Source organism: Perognathus longimembris, chromosome 9, assembly GCF_023159225.1.
Source record: "Perognathus longimembris pacificus isolate PPM17 chromosome 9, ASM2315922v1, whole genome shotgun sequence".
NCBI classification, from domain to species: Eukaryota; Metazoa; Chordata; class Mammalia; order Rodentia; family Heteromyidae; genus Perognathus; species Perognathus longimembris.
Window position 1 is genome coordinate 64,994,894 of NC_063169.1, and position 21,697 is coordinate 65,016,590.

At 46.5% G+C, this 21,697-nt stretch overlaps 1 protein-coding gene across 2 annotated transcripts in view; it reads right to left on the minus strand.

Moving 5' to 3' along the window:
• Cnksr3 (CNKSR family member 3) overlaps positions 1 to 21,697 on the minus strand; it is a 96,334-nt gene that overhangs the window by 39,337 nt on the left and 35,300 nt on the right. For both annotated transcript variants that reach the window (XR_007212149.1, XM_048354323.1), the window contains exons 3-5: positions 9,213 to 9,376; positions 1,230 to 1,432; positions 641 to 728 (exon numbers count right to left, since the gene is read on the minus strand). Coding sequence is in view for 1 of the 2 variants with exons in the window: in XM_048354323.1 (XP_048210280.1) it covers positions 641 to 728; positions 1,230 to 1,432; positions 9,213 to 9,376 (455 nt within the window). In the remaining variant the exon portion in view is untranslated. The remainder of the gene's footprint in view (positions 1 to 640; positions 729 to 1,229; positions 1,433 to 9,212; positions 9,377 to 21,697) is intronic.

The following is a 21,697-nucleotide window of genomic DNA, read 5'->3' on the forward strand; positions in this document are numbered from 1 at the left end:
TCAAGTTAAACCACAGAAGCTAGGGGAAGTACGGACTGACTGACAGACAGGAAACATCACATGGCCTTGCTGAAATGCCTCTGGCTGGCTGATGAGAACTGGAAATGTCACACCCAACATGACACATCCAACCCCGGTCATGGAAACCTCCAAGGCTCTCTGTCATGGGCTGTTGTCATGCCAGTGTGCAAAGTGAGGAGAACCAGAGCAGACCTCCCCGCCAGAGCCATCCCGATGCAGAGAGCCAAGGAGGAAATCACCGTGAGCTGGGAGATGCTAGTTACTGCCTCATAACCTCACCCGTCCTGACCTGCAAACGCAACAACCAGAGAGCAGAGGAAAGGCGAGAGTCGGCAGAGACAGCAGAGGCCTCACTCAGGACGAGGATGACAGTGACATTTCGTTATTACAGAATTTCCTTCCTTTAAAAAGTGTTCTAACGCTTCAGGGGAGGTAAATGAGTACAAACTGGACCATTTTAAAAGGAGAAATAGAAGGTGATGTGATCGCGATTGGTCCTTTCGCACGGAAGTCACGCATTCACATGGAAAGCCTTTCGCCTCTCCTGACTGTGGCGCGGTGGAGAGTTACTTCAGACCTTCGTGAGGCAACGTCAGACAATATAATGACGGGTGCTGACCTTCTGGACGGTGGTGGTCAGGTCCAGGCAAAGCTGAATGATTTTGTTCTTCGTGAGAGAGAAATCGGTGATCCCTGTAAACGGAGCCCTGGGAAAAATAACAAAAATTCTCCATAAATAAAGGTGGAGGAGGAGGTAAGGGAGAGCCACACTTTCACTCTAGGCTTAGACCATCTTTCATGTCCTTGCTTCCTCTCCAAGGACACATCGAACAGGACTCTGACGGGAAAAGCAACAGACCTGGGCAAAACTTCATCATAAAATGAGCTAGAGGGGTTAACATTTCCTCAGAAGTCCCTGAATAGTCTACATACCAACCAAATCCTCGAGTATTAATGTTTAATCTCAAAAAAGTACAACCTTTTAGCGCAGTTTCTCTCATCTCCTAGCCAGAGTTCATTTGCTCCTCTTGTTATAGCTAGGTAAATAGCTTCCAAAAAAAAAAGCCACTCCACGATCACTCTTTCATCAGGGACTTTTGCCTTCCAGAAAGATCTATGCCTAAGGGACAAGGGTCCATTTTCAAAGTCGAGGCATCGGTATACCTCCGGACCTCCCTTAAAGCAGAGGGGGCAGGGCCTGAGCCTACCGGTCCAGCCAAGCCAGCAAGGCCTTGGCAGCGCCGATGAGCTCTACCACCGATGTCAGGAAGTCATTGGAGGGCTTGTGGGACGTGTTTCCATCGTAAGCTGGGCTCTTCCGCCGGCTACTTATGTAGTTCTGTAAGTTGTGGGAAGAGGCTCGCAGCTTCAGGATCAAGTTCTTCATGTTATCCGTTTCAAGGCTGTAATTCTGTGGGGGGAGAAAATTCAAGGGAAAAATGCAAAACCGTCCAGAGTGACTCCTAGAACCACTACAAATGGGGGTTCCCGGGGTCTTCAGCAGTAGCCCTGGCCTCTTCACATTCGGTGGAAAGCGCTGCCCCACTCCAGATTTGACAGCCCAGACCGTCCCTCTAATGTGTCACTGCCGTGTGTTCTATAAGGCACGCCGGTCGGGTCACGGTGAGTGCTCACCAACACTGCCAGAACAGTAGACAGACAACACCGTAGTGAGCCAACAGGTGACCTTCCATCGAAGACTACGAGCAGAAGGAACGGTCAGACTACCTGAAATGGAACATCCAACTAAGAATGTCAAGCATGCGTGCACGTGCGCGCATGCGTGTGTGTGTGTGTGTGTGTGTGTGTATGCGTGTGTGTGTGTTTGTCAGTCAGTACTGGGGCTTGGACTCGGGGCCTGAGCACTGCCCTTAGCTTTTATACTCAATGCTGGCACTCTACCTCTTGAGCCAAAGCTCCATTTACAGCTTTTTGCTGGTTAATTGGAGGTGAGTCTCACGGACTTTCCTGCCCAGCCTGGCTTCAAACCTCAAGATCCTCGGATCACAGATTCCTGAGGGGCTACAGGTCTGAGCCCCTGGCTCACAGCTCAACTCCTGTGATCTTTCTTAAACAATGCTCAACTTCCTTGAGTTGAACAATGTTGTGTCATGATACTGTCCCAGACTCCCATTCAGATAAAGAATCACGAATCTCAGGAAATATATAAATCAGGAGATAGGTATAAGTTTTGGATTCCATCTCGTATATATTTCTTAATCTTTGATTATTTTAACAGGAAGGGGGAGTGTGGGTATATGATTTTGCTCGATTTGTATTTCTATTTTACAGATAAAGAAAAAAAGGAGAAGGACGAAGAGAAGGAGGAAGAAGAAGAAGAGAAGAAAGAGGAGGAAAAGGAGGAGGAAAAACTGGTTAGTGATGCCAAGTTGAGACAAATGAACATGCCAGTAATGTATCAAAATTCTCTTCTGACCTGTGCTGACCTCACTGAAATGCCAGGTGCTTCTTTCAGCCAGCTCCAGCCTTCCAGCCAGTCCCTGGGGCCAGTGGGCTAGCCATCTTTCAAAGCCATTACATAAAAATTCATACAGGAGGGCTGGGAATAGGGCCTAGTGGCAAGAGTGCATGCCTCGCACACATGAAGCCCTGGGTTCGATTCCCCAGCACCACATATATAGAAGACGGCCAGAAGTGGCACTGCGACTCAAGTGGCAGAGTCTCTGCTAGCCTTGAGCAAAAAGAAGCCAGGGACAGTGCTCAGGCCCTGAGTCCACGGCCCAGGACTGGCCAAAAAAACCAAAACAAAAACAAATTCATATAGGACTCTGAATGTACTCACCATGAAAGGCTTTCATTAAGAGCAACTCAACATTGAAATGCATTTGGTTGGGAGATTCCATTTACATGGCTTAGTAATAAAACTAAAAGTCCTAAAGAAAAAAATTTCACATAAGAGTTCAAGGCCAGCTAGCTTGGGCAGGAAACTGCATAGGACTCTCACCCCCAGTTCACCACCAAGAAGCTAGGAGTGGAAGTGTGGCTAAAGTGTTAGAGTGCAAACCTTGAGAGAAAAAGGCACAGCACCTACACCCTGATGTCACACACCCACACACAAAATTCACATCAAGAATTCTTCCACATATTTTTAAGCACGTTAATTGTACGATGTGGAAGGTTCACGGTGACATTTCCAAGCAGGGCTGTAATACACTTTGGTCAGCTTTGCCGGGTCTGTTATTCTAGCTCACGCGGCTTCTCCCAGTCAACTCTTCCCCCGCCCCTTTCCAATCTTTCTTGCACATTTTAAAAATAGATTTTTATTACAACTCCACTTGTTTATTTATGTGCGCACATCATTCTGGGGTTTGAACTCAGAGCCTTGGGCTTGCTAAAGAGGTGCTTGACCAAGTGAACCAAGTCCCTAGTCCTAGGGCTTTCGTGATTTTTCAAATAGGGTCTCCCATTTTGCCTAAGCCGGCTTACTCCACGCTTCTTCTCTGTGGCTTCTCGGTAGCTGGGATGTCAGGGGCACTCCAAGTGTTTTATAGGCTGAAATGGGGTTTTGCTCACTCTTTGTCCAGGCTGACTCTACACCATGATCCTTCCAGTTTCTACCTCTGAGTAGCTAGGATTCTAGCTACCACACGTGGCCCATTATGACCTCTTCATACATGCGTACAACACATTTCAATCATGTTCACCTTTTTTTTTTTTTTTTTTTGGCCAGTCCTGGGCTTGGACTCAGGGCCTGAGCACTGTCCCTGGCTTCTTTTTTTTGCTCAAGGCTAGCACTCTGCCACTTGAGCCACAGCGCCACTTCTGGCCATTTTCTGTATATGTGGTGCTGGGGAATTGAACCCAGGGCCTCATGTATACGAGGCAAGCACTCTTGCCACTAGGCCATATCCCCAGCCCCATGTTCACCTCTTATACTTCCAGATACAAATTGTGAAAGAAGTTAAACACAATGTAATTACAACAACAAAAATTTAGCTAAAAAGAAGTTAAACACACTTGAGCTAAAAGCAATCCTTTCTGTAAGTCTAAAACACAAATTTCAAAATACAAATGTGTGCTGAATTAACACCTCAATCTTTTGAGAACTCACTTTTCCCTCAGTTTTATTTTCTAGTGACAAATACATAATAGTAGAGAAGACGAGAATAAAAAAGAGAGTTATTCATCATAGCATTTTTAAATTCAAAGAACCAAAATCTCACAATTAAGCCCATCAAGGGTCCACATGACCCAGCTTGTCCTGAAGGCTGGTGACTGATTAGCTCAAGTACCCAATCTGCCAACTTATGTCCAGAGCTTTCCTCAAAGCAGGAAGGCTGGCTTTCTACAGTCCCCACAAATTACTGGGAACTTTTATTCTTATACCCAAGCATTCTCTTCTTGAACTCAAGGATGTTGTTTGCAAGAGACTTTAACTGTTTCTCTTTGACCAATTTTAAAATAAAAGGAGAGGGTAACTTCTTATAACTGGTTCTCTTGACATGTCACTTCATTTGCTTTAAATTTTTTCTCCCCAACAGATCACACAACTGGAAAGATGGAGAGATGAAACAGTAATTGAGTATAATTTTTAAAAAGAAGAACGGATGAAGCAAAGTTCCTTTTCCTTTGGCCCGATTCCACAATAAGGAGAGAACAAGAAACTAATTATATGAGCTTGAAAGGACTGCAGTCAGGAAAGAATTAGACTTCAGTGCTCCACAATGAAAAGCAGAAAGTGAAGAATTTCTCAGATGAGACTTGACTATTTTCTTGAGTCATTTCCATAAATGCTGTCTCCTCCAGGTAATGCTTTATTGTAAGGCACCAAAAAGGGTACAAACAAGTCTGAGGGTGTGACTCAGTGGTAAAACACTGAGAGTCCATGGGTTTCAACCACAGCAAAGAAGAAGAGGAGGAATGGGGGAAAGGGAGAATAATGGGGAGGGAGAAGTGGAGAGAGGAGGAGGACTAAGAAAGAACAAGGAAAAGGAAGAAGAGAGAACAGAAATGTGGAAAGAGAAGAAACAAGGCCAGGCATAACATCCCTAACCCATCTACTTAGGAGGCAGAGACAGGAGACGCTCGGCTTAAGGCAACTCAGGCAAAAAGTAAGCTAGCAATGGGTAGTGGTGGACCATTCCCATAATCCTAGCTACTTACAAAAGCTGAGAATGGGAGGATCACAGTTCAGGATCAGCACATGCAAAAGTAAGTTCACAAGGCCCTTTCTCAACTCACAACTGGGTATGAGCCCGTTTCCCTAAGGTACAGGAGGGGTTGAGATCATGACTATAGGCCATGTATGTAAAGAAACAAAATTTGCAAGACTTCGTTTCAGTAGAAGGAAGTTAGACATTGTGGAATATGCAAAAGGAAGCATGATATATATATAGGTAGTCCACAGTCCAGGTACTCCTAGGCAGGCAGCAAGACCCTACCTAAAAAATAACCAGCAAACACAAGGTCGGAGACATGGCTTTGCAGTACAGCATCTGACTGACACGCCCTGAGTTCAAACCTTAGTTCCGTCAAATAAAGCAAATCAAGCGGAGCATGGTAGTACATGAATGTAATTCCAGCTACGCAGGAGGCAATGGTAGTTTCCTATTAGGAAACTAATCCCCAATGAAAATCTCGAGACTCTATGAAAAAAAAAAAAACTAAACCAAATAGGGCTAGAAGCATGGATCAAGTGGTAGAGCAAATCCCTAGCAAGCACAAGGCAAAACACCAGTAAGACTAAGAACAATAATAACAATGCATGGTATTAGTTTAGAAAGTCAAGGCACACCCTAAAATCCTCCCGCTGAGTGAGGGCTTGCTTCGTTAAGAACTGGCCATCAGCAAATGTTTGCTAGCTGTGAGAACATACACTAGCTGAGAACGGAAGAGGCAAAGCTCTTCCTCTTCTAGGGCCTTAAAATTCTATACCTTATAGCAAAGAATAAATTACACAACTTCTCTCCCTTCCCCACTTCCAATGGCTCTGACCACAATCTAATTTCCACGATAAACACTGTCACGGACACATGTTCAAAGCCATTGTACTAATGTATGGGCAATGTATGCCAGTGCTGGAGGTTGAACTCAAGGCCTTGAGCTCTCTCTTAGCTTTTTCACTCAAGGATAATGCTCTACTACTGAACCATGCCTCCATTTCCAACTTTTTCCAGGTTCGTTGGACATAAGCACTCCTCAGATTTGTCTGTCAGGCTGTCTTTGTTCAAACCGTGACCCTCAGATCTCAGCCTCCAGAGTAACTAGAACTACAGGCGTGAGCCACCACCGACAGCCAGCCCATTCCACCTCCTTACTGTCCACACACCCTTCCTGTCCAGGGGAACTTTCCGCAGGGACATAAGAAGTCTTCATCTTCTTGTAGTAAGTACAGCAGCCAACAGCCTCATGCCCCTACTCTCCACTCGTAGTGGAGCCAGTTCCACTGAAGGCTGGCTTTGACTTTAACTAATTCTCATTTAAATAGCCACATGTGGTAACAGCTCCTCTACTGGAAAGAGCAGCTCCAGGGGCTGTGCCAGTGACTCTGCACCCAGGGAGAGGAGGGGAAAAAACTGGGCTCAGATTCAGAACTCAACCCTGGGAAGTAACTCCCTGTTCTCTCTCATGATACAAGGTCCTCTGCTGAGCTACCCCAGCCTTCAAGGTCAATGCAACAAAAAGATGGTTTCCCTCCTCGCTCGCTGCAAGATAGTTTCCCTGCTCGCACGCTGCTCCCCAGGCCTGGAATCGGAATCAATCCCCGCTCCCATTCTGGTCCCTATCTATTCTATCAGTTTCTCTTTATTCCACAACTTTCCAGTGGTTTTGTTTCTCCTTGCCTCTTTCCTCCCTTCTCATTCTATTTTACCTCTTCTCTACCATAAAATCAGCATCCACTCAAGTGGAGTTTACAAAGCAAAATCTCTTTTATAACAACCAAGGCCAACAATAGTCACACAGGAACTGCTGAGCAGATGAACTATTCAAAGCAAAAGGTCACCCTGATTTACACATCCAAAGATCTGCATGGCACTGACATACAGGAATTGTATAATAAGTCTATATATTTAAAAACTATGTATTTTTAAAGAAGACCACAGGAAGACTAGTGATATTTTAGTAAAAATCTACTACGCCTGCCCCGGGTCCCCTCCCCTCAAATAAAGGCACGTCTGTTTGCACACTCAAAGGGACCTCCCTGTCTCGTGGGCACAGGGGCATCTGCTACATACAGCAGGTCAGAGAGTCCAAGGTCAGGAGCTTGGTCTACCGAGAAAATTAGAAGGGAAATGCAGGAGATAAAACACAGCTTCAGGTCCTGGCATTTGTCCAGCTTTGTTCCTTTTAGTCTAATATTTTAAAAGGCAGAGGAGAGGAAAAGGCAAAGAGAAGGCCCAGAAGCTGCAATTAGGCTTATCTCCCAACTTAATGTACATGACCTGCCTCTAGCCAACCCCTTCCCTGGCCTCTCGTGCTCTGGATTTCAAAGTAATTTATTTGTCCTCCAAGTATGACTACAAAGTGAAAGAGACAATTCAAATTCTCAGAAACATCTAGCAGAAAGAACGACAAGCCCTGTTCCCTGAAAGCATAATGAAAGTAAATTCGAATCTGTTTAAGACTGAAAAGCAGACAGTTTTAATCATAAACAGGATGTTCAAGGCATATCCTCAGCAATGCAAAAGACACGCAGGGACACTGCCCCATGGAAGGGGACCGTTACTGTACCGATGGAGAAAACAGACACCGTGGTTTTACTGGAGTTCACAGAGCAAACAGCCTGGAACGGAGCCAGGACTAGAATGCAGAAATCCTGCCTCCCAGGCCAACACTCAGACCACTTGGCCACGGCTTCTCCGCTTCTCCCTTGTGGCAGCTCATTTATCAACCACAAAGCATTTCCCCATTGCTTTCCTAAACCAGAGCGGCGCATCTCCGCCCCGAGGCCAAAGCCCTGTCCATTTTAAGAAGAAGAATACACACAATGCAGCGCGGTTATATCATCAACACGGTGCTCACCAGCAATGGCAAAAATCACTGCAAGCAGGCTAGTTCCCATCATTCCAGGTGATGTCACTGCCCATCCCCCTGGCCTGGGTTCAGATCATGACTAACCCAGTTTGAATGCTGGCGAGAATGGCCAGAGCCTGACAGTTCATTGCAGCCTTAGAGGGCACCATGACTGGCACACTTGAATCTCACCCGTGCCAATCATTTGTAAACAAAATGCCCTTCCAGGGGTTTTATGTACACACACACACACACACACACACACACACACACACACCTATGTGGCCACAGGTAGATCACATGTGTCAGACCTGTCAGGATTTAACTGGCTCACTGATAGCCGAAGCTCTATCACCTGCAATGACGTCACATTTTTCTTTTCCCATCTAGCTGCCATGTTTTAGGGTTGATTATCCCAAACATAAGCGTCAGTTATTTAAATAGCCTGAATATGTGTGAAACTCCAAATGCTCTGTGTGTGTGTGTGTCCGTGTGTGCACACGCGCGCGTGCATGCACCAGAACTGGGGCTTGAACTCAGGGCCCGGGAGCTGTCTAGAGCTTTTGTGCTCAAGGCATGCACTCTAACCCTTGAGCCACAGATCTACTTCCAGCTTTTTTGATAGTTAATTGGAAATAAGAGTCTCACAGGCTTTCCTACCTGGCCTGGCTTCAAACCACAATCCTCAGATCTCAGCCTCCTGTGTAGCTAGGATTACAGGTGTGAGACACTGGTGCCCGGCTTTCCAAATGCAAACATGAATAATGGAACAACATCTTTTCACTTCATTTGAGAAAGTAACATGTTCATTCAAGGCCATCTCTGGCTTTTTATTACTTGTGAAAGGTAAAAAAAATAAGACTACTACAGACGTTTTCTGCAACCATAAAGGGCAAGACAGTAAACACTTCAGGCTCTGGGGCACCAAAACGTCCTCATTACAATGACTCAATTCTATCACTACAGTACAGAAACAATGCTAAGACAACATGCTGACGCCTGTGTGTGTTATGTCCCAATAAAACCTTATTTACACAAACAAAAGACAGTGGTGGGCCAGCCTTTCCTCTAGAAAAATAACTTTGTCTTCCCCTTTTAGATTGTCTTCAATCCGTGCTTCCCTTCACTGGATCGTTAAATTACTAACACTCAGGATCCGAGAGGCTGCGGTTCCACAGGAAGACGTCACACTACAGACCCCCTTTCCCCGAACTAACCAGGGCGCAGAGCAGATCCACAGCCTCCAACACCAGCTCCTGATGCCCGATGCGCGTGACGCCCAGCTCCTCCAGATCCTGGTGCGAAATCCGCAGCAGCTGCTCCCCGTCTATCTTCTCCCGCTCAAACTTGTGCACGTAGGGCTGCAGGCAGTCATCCAACCCTACCAAAAGAGGAAAAGGCCATGGGCGTCACTTTGCATCTTTACCTTACCCACGCCCTCCCCCCCCCCCCCCCCGCTGCCCTTAAAACGTGTCCATACTTCTGTCAATCTCAGCAATCACCAGAACGTGTGGCCACTATTGGATGACCTCTGCGATTGTGCTCCCCTGGGTGGGCACTTTAACTGGGCCACCCTCTCATCACAAACAGGTTAGAAATGTGCCATGCTAAGCTCTCTAAGGGACCGGGTATGACTTCGTGACAGACATGCCCTATAAACCAAAGCGACGAATGCTAATTAATCCTCTGATCATTTGAAATCTTAGTTATCTGGACCAGACAGATCTGTTTGCTACACAGCTCTCAGTGGACCTGTCCATCAAGACCATGGTGATTGACACAGAGCCAGACATAGCTACTCCACAGGCCAGCCAGTCCTGGCTCTAGGATGGTCAGATGAGTCAAGCAGAGCCAAGCAGCATCTTGCTTGATATTTAATACACGGCTACTAGAAGATAAAGCTGTTTCTTCCTTTCCCGTTGGAAGTCATAGGGCACAACTCTGGCAAGGCTGACAGTCTTTTTTTTTTTTTTTTAAATCAGAGAATAAATCCACTGGAGAGAGAAAATGCTCTGATAATAAATATCCTAGAGCAGCCCTGGATCTAACCTTGTTGGAGATAACTTCTACACCTACAATTTTCCATTTGAACTGAAACAAATTTCCTTTCTAGCCTATTGGTGCTTGTGTTAACACATTTCTGCCCTTTGCAATTGAGAAAGCTCTGGTGAAGACAGAATCTAAAGGAGAAGATTCCAAAAGAAGGACCATAGGAAGGGACTGGTAACTGAGTTAGCCACGGCAAATTTTCCAGGTCAAATTCTACTGCCATCAAGTGCCCTACTTTAATGTTTTTATATAAGGGCTAGCACAGATAAGCCAAAGAGAACTTGGGAATCATTACTCATACAGAGACTCTTTGGGGGTGGTTTGGTTTGGGTTTGGGCTGATTGGTTGAGATTTTTTTTGTTGGTGGTGATGGGTTTTTTGTTGTTTTGTTTCGTTTCTCAGTTTTTGGTTCGGAGGTTTCTGTTGCTGTTGTTTTGGTACCAGTCCTGGGGCTTGAACTCAAGACCTGAGCATTGTCTTTTAAAATTTTTCTCTTTTGTTTTTGCTGAAGGCTAATGCACTACCACTTGAGCCACAGCTCCACTTCTGACTTTTTAGTGATTAAATGAGGATAAAAGTCTCAAGGACTTTCCTGCCCAGGCTAGATTTGAACCTCAAGCTTCAGATCTCAGTCTCCTGAGTAGCTAAAACTACAAGCATGCGCCACTAGTGCCTATCTTTCGGAATGCCTTTAATGAAGCAAAATCATGTCCTAAATCAACAGACCTGTAGAAGACAAAGAATAACCATCACCTGAATATTTTTAAAATACTTGACTCACTCAATCCCAATATGAGCAATAAACATTGAATTTAACTGGAACAACATGTGTGGAAGGCACATTGCTGTCTCCCCTGTCCAACACACACAATTACACACACACATACATGCACACATATGCGCTCACAGACATGTGCACCTATGTAAGTGCATGTACAATGACTTCATTTACCCTTCTCAAGAAACCATCCCAGGTGAATGGGGCTTTCTGTGGGTTAGAAATGACAGACACAAGGTCTAGAACTCTCCTTTGGCAATACTAATGCCCACGTATCTTCAAATCTATAATGCGGAAGGATAGATTACATCTGTCCCACAAACTGGCACCGTTCGCCTCCTGATACAGCGTAGGAAGGAAAGTGATTTTGTGATAACCATTTGGAGCTCTCAGGTTCCGCTGGTAGTCAATGGAGCCAACCCACTCTCCCTGAACTGGCATCTGTCCAGTATGGTGGTTGTGTCACACAGCAAGGAAGGTCAGGGTCACTGCTATCAACCCAGTCCAATCCGATAGCCTCAGCCACAGTGGCTTCAGTGGCATGGAATCTGGTGGCTAGAAGAAGCGAGGAGAGTCAGTAGGGGTTGAGACGGATGCCCCACTGGGTGGCAGAAGCCATCACAGCAATGGGCCCCCTGGAGTGGGTTATCCATTACAGGGGAGTATTTACAAAGGACAAAATGGGGGGGTCAGGGGGCTTCTATTTACCCTGACTTTGTGCTATAGATGAAGAACAAACACTCCTAGAGGGTATATAACCCATCCACTGTTCACCTGGCTTGTAAAATGCTAAGAGAAAGATTTTTTTATAGTGTTTTTCCTTTTCAACTGAATAAGGCGCGCTCACGTTCAAAGCAAGGTCTGTTGGCCACAAGGCCTTGCTCTTCTGCATTCTACCTGATAAACATGGAATTATAACATGGGATTTATAGACATTCTTTTCGAAGCATCCCCACAAATAAGCAGTGAGGTCTAATTATAAAACAGTTATAAAAACAGCATCACAGAGTATTGGGAATACTTAAGAGTACTTGATCACAGTAAGTTCAAAGACAAGGAAAGCGCACACAAAAGATGAAGAGCTATGAATTTTACCCAACATCACTTAGCCAGCTCTGTGAGCAGACCTTGCATTGGTCGGTCTCACAGGACTGGTCTAAGTGGTCTCCAGACCACTTCTAAGTTTTAAGCTGTTGTTGTTTTAACTGGTCCTCAAAGTTAAGGACAACGATTTTAGACATTTAACTCCTGCTAGGGCTAAACGGTGTCCATGCAAAATTCCATCTATTGGTCCCCAAGACCTCATAATATATTTGGAGACAGAGTCTTTAAAGAAGTAACCTAGTAGTTAGACTGATTTCAATCCATATGGCTGGCGCTCTGGGAGGAGAGGCAATTAGATAGCAAACGCACAGAGAGAAAAGCACAGAAAGACACTGGCAAATGACGGTCATCCACCTGCACCCCAAGGAGAGGAGGCTCAGAATTATGAGAAACCAAATGCTATTCTTTCAGCCACCCAGTTACTTTGATAGGAAGCAACTGAGTATAAACATAGTTATAGTTCAATTCATTTTCACCCATACGGACTAAAGTTTTTCCTACACAAAATAAACAAAACCCAGGGAAGAGTGGAAAGGAAATGGATGATCACTGAGTTATTTAGCTTACTGTTCAAATAAAAGCACAAAACTGAGAGACTCATGTTCGTTTGCATGTGCAGAATAAATTAGCATGGTAAAATCACAGTGAAGGAACCATGTACCAAGGCTGTTCAGTAAACATCACCCCTGAATGGAAATCAAGGTGAGGACTGAATCAACAACAAGGAAACAGGATTTCATAAGAGGAAGGCTAAAATGATCAGATTGAGAACTGAAGGGCACAGAAGAGATTGAAATCTTTGAAACCTTAAATAATCAAAAGTTCCTTGACATGAAGAATTTTCAAACAGTAACATCATTTTGCAACTGTATTAAAACAGAGTCTACTATGTTTACATGTAACATGTTTCCATATGATATGCTTACATACTTCCCTTTGGGGCACACAGATATTAAATAGGCTGGGTTAAAAAAAAAAAGCACTGTCCCAGCCAGACACTTGTCATACTAACTACTCAGGAGGCTGAGATCTGAGAATCAGTTAGAAGTCAGCCCAATTAACCACCAAAAAGCCAGAAATGGAGCTGTGGCTCAAGTGATAGAGTACCAGCACTAAGTGAAAAGGCTAAGCGGCAGCACACAGGCCCTGAGTTCAAGCTCGCTCCAGTAGTCGAACTTCAAACACACACACACACACACACACACACACACACACACACACACGAGTATTGTCCGGGTATTTCATTATTCCATCACACAGTGACCCACTGTTGAGTTACCCTGTTGTTTGTGGGGGGTATAATTAGACACTGTAACCAGCTAATTTAAACTAGTACACAGTCCCAGAAAGGGAGGGGAGGCCTGGAACTTGGAGCAACCCATCTTCCAGTTTTAGAAGTTGCAATAAACCACCCTTTATATTTGTCAGAAAGAAGTACCTGTCTGCCAGTTTCTGGCTTCCAGAATTTATAAAAAGTTGAGCAAGAGCACGAACACATGCAATTAAGTAAAATTAGGTTAAACACATTGCCTTTACCCACAAATTAAATAACATGCAATGAAATGTGAAGGGGGAAAAAAAAAAAAGAAGGGACCACAGCATGGAGCTCCCATCAGAGAAGGGCCAGATTTCCTGTCGTCAATAAATCTGCTCATCAACAGTTCTAAACTTTGAAAGAAATCTCAAATACAAGAATGAGGAAGGGGAAAAAAAAAGAAAAAGCATCTCGCCCCTCAGATACAGGAGGGTGTGGTGAAGGCCCTGAGTTTCAATCCCAGCCCGTCCTCACTGAGTAGGTAAGCTATTACTTGCCACCGGGTTTGTGAGACGTAGGAAGGGGTATCATCCTCAGCACAGAACTTCAGTGAAACTAAAGGTCCGTATTATCACGAGCTTAAAACAGAATGGGACTGGGGAAAACAATGGAATGGATGACGTTGTCCAAAAAGAAATATATTCTCTACCTGACTTAGGTAACTGTCATCCCTGTAGAGATGACCTTTATAATAACAATATTTAAAAAAAAAAAACAATAGTAAATATGCTGTAAATTTTGTTAGTTACAAAGAATCAATCAGCCAGGCCCACGTGGTTCTCACCTGTAATCCTAGCTACTCGGGAGGCTGAAGTCTGAGGATCATGGTTCAAAGTCAGCGCAGGTAGCAAAGTCTGTGAGACTCTCATCTCCAATAACTACTCAGAAAAGGCCAGAAGTGGATCTGTGGCTCCAGTAGTAGAGCATTATTAGCCTTGAGCACAAAGAGGCTCAGGGTCAGCACCCAAGCCCTGAGTTCAAATCCCAGGACCAGCCAAAACAAAACAAAAACAAAACAGGAATGTTGCCATCATGCAGCCTTCAGTTTTCCAATGTGTTCAGAATACAAGCTGCCAGAGAGAGGGCCCCGCTCTCTGGAACAGAATGAACTGGAGGAAAAATCAAATCTGAACAGCCTGTGTTGTTCCATGCATGCCCCAGAAAGCGTTCACACATTTGAGAGTCTGCAATAATCACACACGTCTACACACCTACATGCACTAGGAGGGGAAGGATTTCATCCTGCTCATGGAAAGAGGGACTGGACTGGCAACCTGGTCCTTCTCTCCCTTTCCTTTGCTTCCTGTCTACCGTGAAGGGCATAGCACCTGGCCTTCAGCACATACTCACACCACGATGTACTGCCTCATCGCCACCCAAAAGAGCAACGGAAACGACATTTTTTTTTTTTTTTTTTTTTTTTGGCCAGTCCTGGGCCTTGGACTCAGGGCCTGAGCACTGTCCCTGGCTTCTTCCCGCTCAAGGCTAGCACTCTGCCACTTGAGCCACAGCGCCGCTTCTGGCCGTTTTCTGTATATGTGGTGCTGGGGAATCGAACCTAGGGCCTCGTGTATCCGAGGCAGGCACTCTTGCCACTAGGCTATATCCCCAGCCCCCCAAAAGAGCAACGGACCAAAATAAGGATTTCCTTTTTGAAAACGGATTGTCTTGGGTATTTTGTGATAGCAACAGAAAGCTGACTGATACAAACTTAGTCTCCTCTTTTCTGTTTGCGCTACCACAGCTCAACTCACCCATGCCCAAGTTTCTATAGTCATCTGAAAACTGGTTGCCAGACTCAGTTTCTTCTTCCTCTCTGCCAATCCTCTACAATTCCACCTGAGCAAACCCACCTCATCCATCGGCTCAGCAAGGCAGCCCAGGCTCGCTTCAGGCCTTGCCCTCAGGTGAACTTCACTACAGTCCCTCCCATCACAGACCTGACACCCACCCCCCGCCCCCCGCCATGAGAGGGACTCAGGATGCCCATTGTGATGAGTTTCTCCAAACACCTTACTCCAGGATTGGCAAATGTGGCTCATGGGTCAGGTACAACTTCTGCCTGTTTCCGTAAGCAAAGTTGGAACCTAACCACACTCCTTCCATTTATGTCTTAGGCCTGCCTGCTTCTGTGTAACAATGGCAGCGTTGAGTAGTTGGGATAAACTATAGGGCCCACAAACCCTCAACTATAGGCTGCTTGGCCCTTTATAAAGGAGGCTTGCAGACACTGTGTAGCTAGCTAATAGCAGTGATGAGTACTAAGTGATAATAAATCTTCTTGCCAGAAAAACAGACTAGACCAGTCTAGTCTCAAATTAAATGGACCTCATTTTTTTCTTGTCTTTCCTTTCTGTATTCCTAAAAGAGTCATTATCTATGCTTAGACTGAATTTAAAAGCAGAGCAAATGTTATTCCTCTTCTTCCCCAAAGATCTGAATATATTCTGGAAAGATTCCTTACAGCATTTTATCGGCTTGATGGTTTTCTTTAAATCACTTTTTGAGATACAGTTCTAGCACAATAAAATTTGGCATTTAAATGCAAAGAACATTTTGTTTATATACTGCAATTTTCTCCGTTCTGTCTATGAAAGGGTATGGGTTTTTTGTTGTGGTCGTTGATGTTCTGTTTTGTATTTTGTTTTCTTTGGTGGTGCTGGGGCTTGAACTTGGGGCCTAAATCTCTTGCTCTCCTTTTCCACTTACTACTCATGGTGCTCTAACACTTGAGATACACTTCCAGTTCTAGCTTTTTGCTAGTTAATTGTAGATAAGAGGTCTTCCAGATTTGTCTGCCCAGCTGGCTTGGAACTAAAATCCTCCAATCTCAGCCCCCTGAGTACCTAGGATTATGGGTGAGAGCCACCCATGCCCAGCAAAATACACCACCATCCAGTCCCAGTTCTGTGAGTTTTGACCAGTATAGACAGTGACGTGACCACACTGCAATGGTGAGATAAGCACTTCTATATTCCCCCAAATGCTCCAGTGCTCCCCTCTGCTGTCCACTCTACCTGCTTTCTATGGAAATGAACTTGACTTCTTATCCAGGACCAACTCCACTGGCTACCTATGTAGTGCTAGTCCAGGCTCTGGGCCTCCTCCCTGAGGACTAGCAGGCTTCCACTGGAATCGACTGCTTAGATTCTTGCAGGTCTAGAAGTCTATGCTTCTGCCTGGTGGGTGAACTTCTTCTAAATTACCTTTACTTATAACACTAAAATATGAAAGAAGATAGAAACCACTTCCAAATACCTTCCTTCAGAGCTAAAAATAATGAGCACCTAAATAAAACTCTGTCTTTGAGGAAACCCACAGAGGAACATTGTAAGTCAGGTTTTCTACCCCATTCAGGGCAGAGTGTCCACGAAGCCCTGTGGTTATGACTGTGTGAACTCCAAGCACGTGATGAAGAGCCAGCCAATAAGAAGCCTGGAGGCCTAAGAAGCACCAAAGCGCTTTCCCTTGGTTAGAATGGACGGCACTGGCTTTTTTCAGGGTAACTGAAAAAAACATTAATTGAGAAGACAAAATAAAAGTCCAGACCCACAGTCATTTGGGAGAAGCCTGTTTGCGCATCACTGATGAGCACGTAGCAACCAACCTACCCACAACTTGAATTTCTCAGGAGCAGCACTGTAAAAGAAAAGCTGGCATGTCCCCAAAGCAAGCTCCGCTTTCTTGCTAGTAAACCAATGCCGTCTGAGGCTGACGTCACTTTGAAGACATCAGAAGACATAAACAACCACCAAGAAACCAGGCCCAGGGTTCACTTTACAAGGAGAAGATAGGTCATGTGAAAAAGCTAGGAACTAGCAAGCAGATCCACACAGGAATGACTGAAGGGAGGAAAAACAAGGAAACCTTAGCGACACAGGGGTCCAGTTATCCAGAACACACAGTTAGGTGGCCTCCTCAGAAGTTTCTGAATGGTGAGCAAAGCATCCCAGCTGGAATTTTCAACCAGACATGTTCACTGCAATGCCGTTGGCCTCTCAAACCTAGCCGGCCCCACTCCAGAACATTCCGTACAATTTCCTACTACTGAGAAACATTCCCCAACTCCCCTCCCCTCTTACAGCATCCCCAAGCAAAGCCGGGTCATGGAGGAAAAAAGGAGTCCAGATGGGACAAACAGAGGAAAGGACAGAAGCTGACACTGTCCGGAATCATGATGGGGGACTCTGTGCTGATCTAAATCACTAAGAGAAGAACTGACGTGCAAACCACAGTCAACTAACGATCAAGCAGTCCACAGAGGTGATCGGAATTCCTAAAACCACAACAGCCCTCAATGTTCAACTGGGAGCTGACCTCCCGTGGCCTCCCACCATTGAAAAAATAAACGTTAATAAACGTAAAGGATCCTTTGACTAACTTAAAGGATGATAGTGAGGGCAGGATAAAAGTGTGTGTGTGTGTGTGTGTGTGTGTGTGTGTGTGTGTGTGTGTGTGTGTGTGTTTGAAGAAAAAGCCAAAATGAGTTTCAGGGTTCTAAAAACAAAAACAAAATTATGGAGATGGAAGCAAAGCATACCACAAAAGTCCTGGTAAAAGAAATATGTACTTTCCAAGGTTGCTGGGATTCAGTAACCAAACCACTGTACCCAATTTTGCAATACTAGGAGACAAGGGAGGGAAGCAGAGGAGGCGGAGAAACCGCATGTGAAACTGATGAAAAGATTATGCTTGACCCACCGAGATGGACTTTTTACTCCTCTTAACTCAGTTAATCTTGCCAAAAGCTAGAAATTAGATTTGGTTTTAAAACGAATTACCACCGGCATGCTTACACTGATTCAGAGCAAACACTGAGCCAATGCCACGCACATACAAAGTGTAAGCTCATCGTCCTGGAGAAAATTACCCAGCGTCTGAACCATGCAGGGACTATATACATACATCACAGGCCTGGAACCTGGGCCTCAGTTTCCCCCACTTCTCGGATGTCAATAGAGTCCAGTGGAAAGTTCCACGGGTGACACATCCATCTCCTGCACTCCATCTGAGCTATCCCTCCAAGGACAGACTGCCACTGGACAGCCCTCAACCACAACCACCAGCATCATTACAAACCACACGGTCCCAGCTGCCAGGCTGTGTACTAAATTAGAGCCCTGCACGAATAAGGGCTGCAGGTTTACAGAGCACCTGTGCGTACTCCATCTCATTGATCCTCGCAATGGCCCGAGGGGAAGGGGCCCAGGTTGTTGTTACCTCCAGTTTATGGATGGGGAAGCCACCACGCTTGAGTACCAGTTCCATGAAGCTAGACCTTAGCTGGGCACCCGAACTGAACCCTTGCCGAACCTGAGAGACGGTCAATGGAGATATGAGTGTTGGGGGAATGGCTTAGCCCAAAACAGGAAGGTGGAAGCCTGTAGAAATGATACAAGATCTAGGTCACTTGTAAGACAACTGGACATTAAAGAACTGTCAAGCCAAGCATGGAGCCATGAAGCCCATTTTATTGGCCAGAAGAGGCAGAATGGCCTCTGGGGCTTGACTGCCTGGATCCGGCCAAACCCCTGGCCGGCTGTGACCCTGTGCAAGTTGCTTAACATCCCTGAGCCTTTCCTTGTATTTGCCTTGTGGCGTTAATTCAATGATGAAATGTGCTAAGCTGTATCAGTAAGTTCATAATCTCAAATCATTCATTAATATTGCCAATTGCACAGTGTTTGCATTCAGCATTTATTTAAAAGTAAATATCAAGGATTGGCACGGGGTGGGGGGGGGCGGGGGGAGAAGGGAACTCCTAGTAACGGGTGTAACGTCACCTGACCTAACCATGGCTGAGGCTGACATGGGCCGAGGAAACCCAGCTAACATCAAGCTCAGCTATGACGCTCAGGAGAGGGAGGCAGACACGCCGCCGCTCAGAGGGAAGGAGGCCTGGGGAGAAGAGAACCGATGTCTAATTCCACATCAGCCTCGGAGAGCAGAGCAAGTCTGTCAGGCAATAGCAATGCCTTGTTAAAACATTTTTTAAAATAACAGCTTTATTGAGCTCTGATGTGCATACCCTACCACTTGCCTATTGCAAGCATATAATTCAGAGGCTTTAATATATTCAGAGTTGGGCAACCATAACCACAGTCAATTTAAGACCATTTCTTACACCAACTCTACTCCCAAGAAAATCCTGTGCCTTTTAGTCTCTCCTCCCCTGGCCTCCCCGCCCCCCACCCCGCCCCCCCACTAATCTACTTTCTGTCTCTAATGGATTTGTCGGGATATGTCACATAACAGGTTCTGCACATTTCCCACAAATAGAGTCATGCAATATGTGGTCTTTGGTGACTGGAGTCTGCTCCTTAGTATAATGTTTTCAAGGTTCCTTAAAGTCTCCTGCACCAAAGCAGGGCTTTCAACGTCACTCCCCAGCTCCAATCCCTGCCAGCTTTCCACTCTCCTAGGGTGAAACCCACCGCCAACCAAGCCCCTAGCACCCCATCCTGGCTCCTGTCCGCCTCTCCCGCCTCATCTCATGCCGTCTCCCCTGGCCCACCTTGGACCTCCGGCTCCTCTCCACCTCTAGACCTGTTCTCGTCCATTCCTTCCACCCAGCGCGCTCTGGCCCCCTCATCCCTCAGCCTAAACTCAGACCTCACATGTAAAGGGAGCCCCAGCCAACCGAGGTTCCTCTCATGAGGCTCCCTCCCTTCGCGGGAGCTACCTGGGAGAACCCATGTGTCCCTAGCCTGCACCTGCCTCTGCAGAATGCACACAGCCGGGATCGTCCGTGCTCCATTATCCACCAGAATGCCTTGGGCTTTGCCTGGGCCAAGGGAGTCACTTCAATTCACGTTGCACGAAAGACAAAGAAGACACCGGCTCTGGTGAGTCACGCCTGCAATCTCCATCACTGAGGAGGGGAGGGTAGGAGGGCGGGGGTCCAGATTGGCCTGGGCAAAAGCAGGAGACCCTCTCTGGGGGAAGAAGTGAAAACAAGTGGTAGGGGCTGGCTCTGGTGGTAGAGCACTTGGATATCAAGTATGAGGGCACACGTTCAAGCCCCAAGACGACCAGAAAAGAAAAAAGCAACCTGGTTTTCCTGAGGTTGAAGACCATAGCTCAAAAGATGTAACTGGGGAGCTGGGGATATGGCCTGGGATATGGCAAGAGTGCTTGCCTCCTATACATGAGGCCCTGGGTTCGATTCCCCAGCACCACATATACAGAAAACGGCCAGAAGGGGCGCTGTGGCTCAAATGGCAGAGTGCCAGCCTTGAGCAAAAAGAAGCCAGGGACAGTGCTCAGGCCCTGAGTCCAAGCCCCAGGACTGGGGAAAAAACAAAACAAAAGATGTAACTGGGCCAGGCTGAGTGGCCTCACTCTGCTAGAGGCTCCTGGGTCAACTTCTCCAACTCTCCTTCTCATCTACCTTCCTTGTCAAATAGTCATTCTGTCACCCCCACCCCCACCCCCGTGCTGTGGATACTCCAGGCGAGAAATCAGAAAGAAAGGCCCAGCTCCGGTGGCCCGCGGGTAGCAGGAGAGCCCTTTGGGATCCTCAACACGAGCCTCTCACAACTCCATGAGTGCGGCTTGATGAATGGCCGCGAGGTCCTGGGGTGCCGTCTCCCCGCGCTCCACAATGCGCTGTGTCCCAGGCCCTCCATTTCTGATTTGGAGGCCCCAGAGGACTGCCTTCTTTCCACCTTTACGTCCCTGACGCCCTACCTTCGTCCCAGACCCCTGTGAGCGCGAGGCTCCCGAGTCGTCAAAGCCAGCCTCCCCGGCCCGGTTCCCCGCTCCGTGCTCAGCGGGCGGACACAGGGAGAAGCAGGCCTTCGACAGTTCCAAATTGCAAGACCATGCAGGCCCAGAACTGGAGCCAAACTTTCAAGTATGATTACACTCCTGGGGTTTGCAGTGTACTTGAAATACAGTTGTGCACAGTGCACTTGATTTGATTTACAGAAACCCAGGCTGGGGCCGGCTGTCCGGGCGCAGAGCCCTCTGCCTCCCCGTGGTCCCTGAGGAGCGGATCTGCTGAGCTCGTCAGAACAGGCCAAGTCCACAAGGAGCGACTGGACACACAGCATGTGCGGCAGAGGTAAGAGCCCCAAAGAAGGTCGAGCCGGGCCCCCATCAGAAGGGCGTGTCTGAGAAACCTGCGGGTTCCGCGTTTGTGAATAAACACAAGTATCCCCATGACCACATCTGTAAACCTGACAGCCTACCTCGAATAATAAATCTGTACTACAGAATACAGTGGACTACCCTGAGAAAGAACTCTGAGCCGGGTGCCAGTGGCTCACACATAATCCTAGCTGCTGAGGAGGCTGAGATCTAAGGATTGAGGTTCAAAGCCAGCCTGGGCAGACACATCTAAGAGACTCTTTATCTCCAACTAACCAGCAAAAATTCGAAGCGGAGGGATGGCTCACCTTGAGCCAAAAGGCCAAGTGAGAGCAAGAGGCCCTGGGTTCAAGCCCTAGGACCCT